The following is a 7,983-nucleotide window of genomic DNA, read 5'->3' as shown; positions in this document are numbered from 1 at the left end:
AACTCAAAGTAGGCTAATGACATGGCACCATTCCTAGCAATCCATCCCCCTCAGTTAGAAATCATCACAAGGTCCCGTTCTGCATTGTATGGTAATGTTTAGTCACGTCCACACTCCAAGGTGAAAATCAGATTACTATACGAGTTTATGAAATAATCCCGATGAGTGTTGCTTGGAGTTCTTCCATGCCCTTTAATTATACAAATCTATACAAACTAAAACAATTATATAAGATTCAAGTAATTGAGTTACTTGTATGGACTTAGAAAACCAAAAACTACATACATACATACATAGACATGCATACATATATACATACATACATACTTACATACATACATACATAGACATGCATACATACATACATACATACATACATACATACATACATACATACATACATACATACATTCATACATACATATATTTCATTAGAGAAATCGTGTGTGTTTCTCTCTCTCTCTCTCTCTCTCTCTCTCTCTCTCTGCAGAGTCACTCCGACCTAATTAGAGACGCTCAGGTAAATCGCCTGTTTCCTCTGTTCATTTTCTTTTCTGCTGGTCATCGATGTATGAGAGGGAGAGAGAGGGGTAATTTGTGCTAGGGTAGGCCCAGCGATAGAGTGAAAGAGAATGAATTAAGTCTGTATGTATATGTTAGGGTAATATTTCTAAGACCAAATTTGGTCACACACAGAGAGAGATAATTTGTGCATAGGTCTGCACGTATGTGTTAATATATTTGCATGAATGTGTGTTAGGGTAAGCCCAGAGAGAGAGAGAGAGAGAGAGAGAGAGAGATAGAAATAGACAGAGATAGAGAGAATTGCCAGTATATGTATATGTGTCTAATTCCTTAGGAACCAGAGAAGATTTATGTGGACCCTGTGCAAGGATTTGTTAATGCTAATGAATTTTGTTTGAGTTATTTGTAGGTTTGGGTATGGGTATTCGTATGGGCATGTGTATATGTAATGGTTATTAGTATGGGCATGCGTATGTGAATTCGTATGTACATGTGTATATTTAATGGGTATCTGTATGGGCATGTGTATGTGCATGCACATGTATATAATGAGCTGTAAGAATATTCAACAATTGTATATAACTAGTTGGTCGAGTTTGTGAACAACCACGAAATGAAGAGAACCATTACAGGTTAAGGAAAAACTATGTGAACTAGGACCAAGTAAAGAATGATTTTGTTTCAATGGATGTATAGATTGTTACAACTTAATATGCTCACCTCTTTATTGGATGCAGTTTTTGTTTCTAGATAATTTCTCTATCAATATTTGTGAACAAAAAGAAGGCTAAACAAGAAGCACGGGAAGCACACCATTTTCTGGTGTATGGTGGTGAACACGATGGCATTGATAGACATCGAGAATCATTATGTATTTTATGGCTCGTATCATTCACATCCCTTAAATGTGTTCATTCACACATTGTTTGTTTGGCCGATCTTTTTTACGGCACTCCTTTATGCCGCATTCGCTCCACCAATATGTCCATTGCCATTGCCATATGGTGTTCTACCATTCCAAGAGTATATGGTAGTGAATTGGAGCTTTCTCGGAGCATCTTTCTATGCGCTCTTCTATGTATCGTTGGATAGAAAGGCGGGTTCTCTTGCAGCATTGCTTTGCCTAGTATGTTGGATTTGCAGCAATGCTCTCGCCCAGAAACTAGGTTTTTCTTTTGGTTGGAAGGTGATTATACAATTATTGATTGTTTTTAAAAATTAAAATTTTGATTTGCTTATCATTTGGGTTTATAAGTATACTACGACGGTTATTGTTTCTTTAATTATTTAATTATTTATCATTTGGGTTTATAATTATACTATTTCTAGTTATTTTTCGTTTAGGAAATGCTTATGGTTTTGTTTCTCCTTCACAGGTTGTCCTGATCTCTCAAATAGTTTGTTGGACTGGACAGTTCATTGGGCATGGAGTATTTGAAGTAGGTGCTTTTATTTTTTTATTTCTTTCTAATTAATGATGTTAATTACTACTGCTTAAACCTCAGTATGACACTTGGATGAAAAATGGAAACTTGTGTAAGTTTGGTATGGCACTCAGATGAAAAATTGAAACTCGTCTAAAATTGTTGCTTTCCTTGTTATTAAGTTATAATCAAAGGACAGGGTATTAAATCCACAGAAGATCAAAGTGGAAGGAGGTGAAAAATCCAACAGAAAGGTATATTAAATGCACAGTGCTCTTTGTGAAGACAATATAGATGCTTAAAAGCAGTCAGAAGATAATCTGGAAGTAATACAGTGGAAGGTCTACTTGTCTTACACAGTATATTTGGTAGATTGTTTGAGTTCTTACAGAACATTAATTCATTGAGGCTGATTGAAGATCATGTGGTTAGATTTGAGGTCCAGATAGATCCACGCTTTTAGATTGTTTGAGTGCTTACAGAACATGAATTCATCGAGGCTGATTGAAGATTATGTGGTTAGATTTGAGATCCAGATAGATCCACGTTTTTAGATTGTTCTAGTAACTGACACAAAAAAGACTAGAAGACATTGAATACGAAATGGGTCTTGAAGTACGATTTCCACTTCCCCAGAGCAGAACATGAATTCATTAAGGCTGATTGAAGATTATGTGGTTAGTTTTGAGATCAAGATAGATCCTCAAAATGTCTTACCCCAAAATAAGCAAAAAGAATTTTTTTGGTCCAAAAGGGTACTTTTCTAAGGGTATATGTACATTGTATATTTATTCTCACTTATTGTTGTCTGTATGTCTCCAGAGAAGGAGTCCTGCCCTCATTGACAATATTTTTCAAGCTTTCGTCATGGCACCATACTTTGTTCTGTTTGAGGTATGACAGTCTGTATTCTAATCTCTTTATGCTTCACATTACCACTTATTGAAAGAGTTAGCAATTATGTATCATCTGGTATTGATTGAAAAGGGAGTAAAGCGAGCATACACAGGCATGAAATCCCTATTTTGTGTTGAATGAATACAGAGTGAATGTGTTTTTTTTTTCTTGTAATATTTTGATTTTTATAAAAATAGTGGATGGAAATGTTCAATTATTGGGAATCTTGTAACTTGTCCAATTTTTTCCCTTTTACGATGGATTTTAACTTCTAATGCGACAGGTCCTGCAAATTCTCTTTGGCTATGAGCCTTACCCTGGATTTAAGAAAAACGTCGAATCCAGGATTCAAGATAATATCACGCACTGGAAAGCTAAAAAAGGAGCAAAGAAACAAACTTGAATTTCTGGTTTTATGCACATTGTAATGTGGTTCAAGTTGAAGCATCGAGTTTCATTCATTGATTTGTGTAAAGTCTTTATGGTTGGTATACATTGTGTCTGGTGCAAAGGTTTTTTCTTTCGTATGTGTTTGTAAAAATAACTTCATTCGCACAGTTGGTTTACTGTGATGATACAATTTGTAGACATATATGAAAAAGACCATATTTTTTTACATATTGAGAGAAAACTGAATGCTTCATTTTTTTCTTTATGCCTTTGAATACAATGTCTTAATAAAAGAAAAGCACATTATGGAGTGATACATTTAGACTTTTTTGCACCTTATTCATTGGTTTTAGTAGGGCTGCTTCTTATATATAGATCTCTGTTGATAATGTCTTAACATATCTATAAGGTGGTGTGTATCATTTGTTATTTGTAAAGGAGTATGTATTACTACATAGGTTCTGTTGGGGTATCGGTCATTATTTACTTGGAAGATTCTCTTGGAAAGGAAGCTAATGTAATCTCGCCTTTTCATATTCTCCCTTGTGTCATTCATTTATTTCTTGAACTCAAAAAGCGCAAGTCAAATGAGAAATCATTAATCTGCCCTAAAAATATATAGATGGAGATTTTTTGAGTGCCTAGCTCTTTACATACACAAATGATGGAGTTAAGTTGGTGTAAAAGAGGGGTATGTTGTGGTTCACCACTGTTTTTGCTCGCTATAGACCATGTGAGCTCAAGACAAGACAAATTATTAAAAGTTAGGATGTTGTCTTTGATAGGTCAACAATGTACAAAGCAGTTGAATGCCAGATTTAGACTTCGACAAGTCACTTTTCCTGACCCAACTACCTCCCTTGATGGCCCAATCCAACCTACTAGATTAGCTACTTGGCAAATACATGATCCTATGCTTCAAATAATCCTGACAATAGTTGGCATTCCAATCACTTTATAAGGGATCATTAGTGATGATATGATGTGCTAGTTCTCACCACGCTAATTTGAGAGCTCGTCGCACCTAATGTGTTTTACACAAATGTCGGTGAGCAAACATGCAAAGAAACAACACTAGCCAATACGTTAACATACAAGTAGCAATGGAGTCAAGGATCAACTCCATCAGAGAAACACCATTTGGGACTTAGTTCATACCAATGGGTTTTCCAATTCAACTCGACATATGATTTAGCTAGTACCAAGTATAACGCTAGACCTTGTAAAGGTTTTTATATAGGACATGGCACCACAATAGCCTATGCTGAGGCAATTTCCAATTCAACTCGACATATGATTTAGCTAGTACCAAGTATAACGCTAGACCTTGTAAAGGTTTTTATATAGGACATGGCACCACAATAGCCTATGTTGAGTTACAACTCCGGCTCCGAGCCGGATTGAGGTAAGCTAGGTCGCAACGACAGTCTGCCACCAAGCCGCCGTCAGGGAGCTCTCGGGCTCATCGCGCCGAGCGGGGTCTTGCATAGGAGGCCAAGCAGAAGTAACCTACAACAGGGAGAGATACAACCCAGACCGCGAGTCGGCTACGCATAGAAGAAGAAGAGTTAACCTAACAACTTTCCCGCCATAGTTGCCGCCCGAGTTCTCGAGAAGGAGAAGGAGCAGAAGGAAAAAGAAGAAGGAAAGAATGTAACTAACCCTAGAAACGAAGCACAAAATGGTATACCCTTACGACTCAAAAATGGGCAACCCCTTCACAAGAGGCGCTCCCTTCCTTTTATAGAACAAGGAGGGAGATGCGTTAGAATGTGGGATAAATACCTTATTACATGGGATCCTTTGTCCCGACTTAACTCCTATGTTGCGCACCACCGATTCTCCCGATATTGTTCGATTTTGCCTAGGGACGGTTTTCTCCACGACACCGTGTGGAGAAAACCGTCCCTAGGCGGAAACCGGGTATAACGTGCGTAAACTGGCCCTTACACGTGGGCAGAAGTTTTGTTGTATAGTACGTAGATAGGTACAAGTCGGCTGAGGTGAAATCCTAGGTAGCACACATTCATTAGGGAGAAAATCGATGCGTATCCCTGTCCAAAAGGATAGGGAATAAACATGATGTAATGGGTGGTAATGGCCTCCCTCCTTGGGCTATAAAAGAGAGGGAGAGGTATTGTAAAAGATATCGCGTTTTTGTGGAGGACGAAGTGCTGCCGGACTGGAACCGAGCTCTTCTCCTCTGTCTTCTCCATAGTCGTTCTGTGCAGGTTTCGGGAGGCTGACTCTACTCTGTGGAACACCCGAGTGCTTCCGGCAGAGTCTCCATCTCGCGTTCTGTCTGTGTGTGTGTGCAGGCGTCGGAGCCTATCACTCGCCGACTTGCCGGTTGTAACCCCTTGATTTATTTATACGCATACATTCCTTCTATCTCCATTGTTTGGAGTTAGTTGCAACTCCTGTGAATCTGTGTGTTTGTGCGCGTGTGGAGTACATTGGTAGTTTCCTTTCCCTCTTCTCATTCGGTTATTTCTCGGTCCGAGGCCCCCGTGGTCCCGTCTCGTTCTCCACGCACGCACGTAACAACGCAACATATTTGGTGTACCTGACGTGAATAGGTGGCAGAGGAATAGAAAGATGAGAGGGTCCGATCTTGCAGAAGCCATGGCTTTGGCTGTGGATTGGATAGTGAGTGCGTGCGAAGGCACAGGCGCCCTCGATAGGGCTATCGAAGCAGTCGTCGGCACGGTAGGCCAGTTCGGTGGGAAGGACGCCACGAGCTATTTGGAGGCTTACCGAGCCGAAATGGTGATGAGGGACATCCCGGAGGACAAGCGACTGGCCGGATTCCCTTGGGTGGCGATGCCGGGCATCCACGCGGAGGTGCTTGAGGTACGGGCTGAGAGTCGGACTTGGGGAGAGTTTGAAGGTCAGCTCCTTGAAAAATACGGGCTTGATGACGCGCTTCGGCTATCGAAGCGGGACTTCATGGAATGGGTGGAGATCCCCGAGAAGAGGAGAAACGCGTCGGTGCTCCTTCGGGAATTTGAAGAATGCTTCGCACTGGACCCGACCGTACTGGACACAAGTCGTGTCCTATTGTTTGTTAAATCGGTGGACGTAAGCGACCGGGAGCAAGTGGGCTTCCTGCTGGAGACCGATGACGGCCTAACAACTGACTGGGTCGTGGTAAAGAGAGTCTGCGACCGTTTTGACAAACGGTGTGAGTGGGTCGATAAAGGCTTGACAAGGGCGGGTTCTGTTGCGACAAGGAAGGTCGAGGTACCCCCACCGGCGGGAAGGGAAGAGACCCGGGACGGGCTCGACTTCGACCATCATGGTCAAAGGCTCGTCCGGAGGAGTGGCTCTGGAGGAGCTGACTCAGATGGTGAGGGACCTCCAGATTGCAGAAGCACGAAGGGATGGCGGCGAACAAGTCCGTGACCGAAGGCCTCCGGCTGGGAACCGGTGCTGGTGGTGCGACGTGGTTGGCCATGCCCGTCCACTACTCGGTGTCGGCTGGAATCTGGGTCGGAAGTGATGAAGTCTGGAAGACGAAGGAAGCCGGATTCTAGCCGTTGATGCTGGAAGGCCTCACCGGCGTACGATTGAGGAAAGAGGAAGCGGACCACGCGGAAAGACGGGTCAGGGAGGCAACTGGGTGGAGTGACCCGGTCGAAGAGAAGATGGGCTTCGTGGAAGCAACTTGCCAAAACTACGAGGTTCTGGTGGGGGACAAGCGTGCGGGTAAGACCAGAGTGGCCGACCCTCATGCTGGTATGAGACCCAATTCGGGCAAAAGCAGAATGATGCCGGTGCGATCGACGCACCGGATAAAGCCAAGAGGGTCGGGTACCGATTGAGCACGGAGATCGAGAGGACTACGGACCTGCGAAAGGTCATCGAGGAACGTATCCTTGACAGCAAAGTGGAGCTGTCACTGAGGGAAGTGCTCGGAATCGCCAAGAAGGAGTTCCACGACTCCATTGTGGACTTGGTGAAGCAGAAAGGCTTTCGACAGAGCCAGAGCCGGAGAAGCCGACGGAGATGTGAACAACGCACCTAGAAGACATGGCTCTAGAAGACGAGTTGGCAGAGAGCCACTATTCAAGGCCGCATTGGGCCAGAGCAACCACGGAGACCCCCATTAAGATCAGAGATGTTCAGGAGCCGGTGGTGGCGTTGGTGGACCATGGTTTAGAAATCAACTTGATGTCCATGGACTTCTACAAGAAGGGGAAGTGGACGATCAACACCAAGCACGGGTGGAAAATACGGGCAACAACGCTCGCCGTGGAAGAGTTGCATGGAGCCTGTCCGAATGTATGAGTGAAAATCGGCGATGTCGAGATCGATCAACACTTCTTCGTACAGGAGACGTCCTCGCATCCGGTTATACTCGGGGAACCGTACATCACGGCGGCACGGATGGAGACAAAGGTGTTGAACAACGGTTCGGCATATGCACGAGTCAAGAGCCAGGATGGGCGTCACTCGGTCCAGTTCCTGACGGTGCGACCAAACCATGAGTGTAACCGCGAGAGCCTCGGTGGCGAAAACCGAGAGGATTTTTAGAGAGGGCTAGCAAGGCGTGGGGCCGTACAGATGTACTATAGGCAAAAAGACCTGTACCATATGTAGGAAAATTTGGTTCTCTGATACTGGAGGTTGTATGATAGCCGACGTAGTTGGCCGGGAAAAGAAACGGGCGGAGAAGTGACTTCGGGCATGCAGAGTCCTCGGCCCTGAAGAGGAAATCAATGGAGTCGTGGAGGCGGTCTCTTTC

At 43.3% G+C, this 7,983-nt stretch overlaps 1 protein-coding gene across 3 annotated transcripts; it reads left to right on the top strand.

Annotated features, from left to right (window-relative positions):
- Positions 1–457: 457 nt before the first annotated feature.
- LOC147861472 (2-hydroxy-palmitic acid dioxygenase MPO1-like) lies at positions 458–3,462 on the top strand. 3 transcript variants are annotated; one of them, XM_087322816.1, is made up of 5 exons: positions 458–520; positions 1,276–1,711; positions 1,902–1,964; positions 2,772–2,843; positions 3,130–3,462. In XM_087322816.1, exons 2-5 carry the CDS (start codon positions 1,352–1,354, stop codon positions 3,247–3,249), a joined length of 615 nt encoding a protein of 204 aa, XP_087178942.1. In that variant the 5' UTR covers positions 458–520; positions 1,276–1,351; the 3' UTR covers positions 3,250–3,462. The 3 variants fall into 3 exon arrangements, with proteins under 3 accessions (XP_087178942.1, XP_087178941.1, XP_087178940.1); XM_087322815.1 differs by having other exon boundaries at positions 499–520; positions 1,263–1,711; XM_087322814.1 differs by lacking the exon at positions 458–520 and having other exon boundaries at positions 1,028–1,711.
- Positions 3,463–7,983: the final 4,521 nt, after the last annotated feature.

The sequence above is a fragment of the Azolla caroliniana genome, unplaced genomic scaffold (assembly GCF_043228905.1).
Source record: "Azolla caroliniana isolate FFs.n. ecotype wild unplaced genomic scaffold, voAzoCaro1.0.p SCAF_7, whole genome shotgun sequence".
Lineage (NCBI taxonomy): Eukaryota > Viridiplantae > Streptophyta > Polypodiopsida > Salviniales > Salviniaceae > Azolla > Azolla caroliniana.
This window is presented reverse-complemented; position numbering and strand designations above follow the sequence as displayed.

Excerpts from the sequence above, each read along its gene's own strand:
- LOC147861472 (XM_087322816.1), top strand. The coding sequence starts at position 1,352 with ATGGTGGTGAACACGATGGCATTGATAGACATCGAGAATCATTATGTA. Across the intron at positions 1,712-1,901 it reads GTTTTTCTTTTGGTTGGAAG|GTTGTCCTGATCTCTCAAAT; the intron begins GTGATTATACAA and ends TCTCCTTCACAG. Across the intron at positions 1,965-2,771 it reads TTGGGCATGGAGTATTTGAA|AGAAGGAGTCCTGCCCTCAT; the intron begins GTAGGTGCTTTT and ends GTATGTCTCCAG.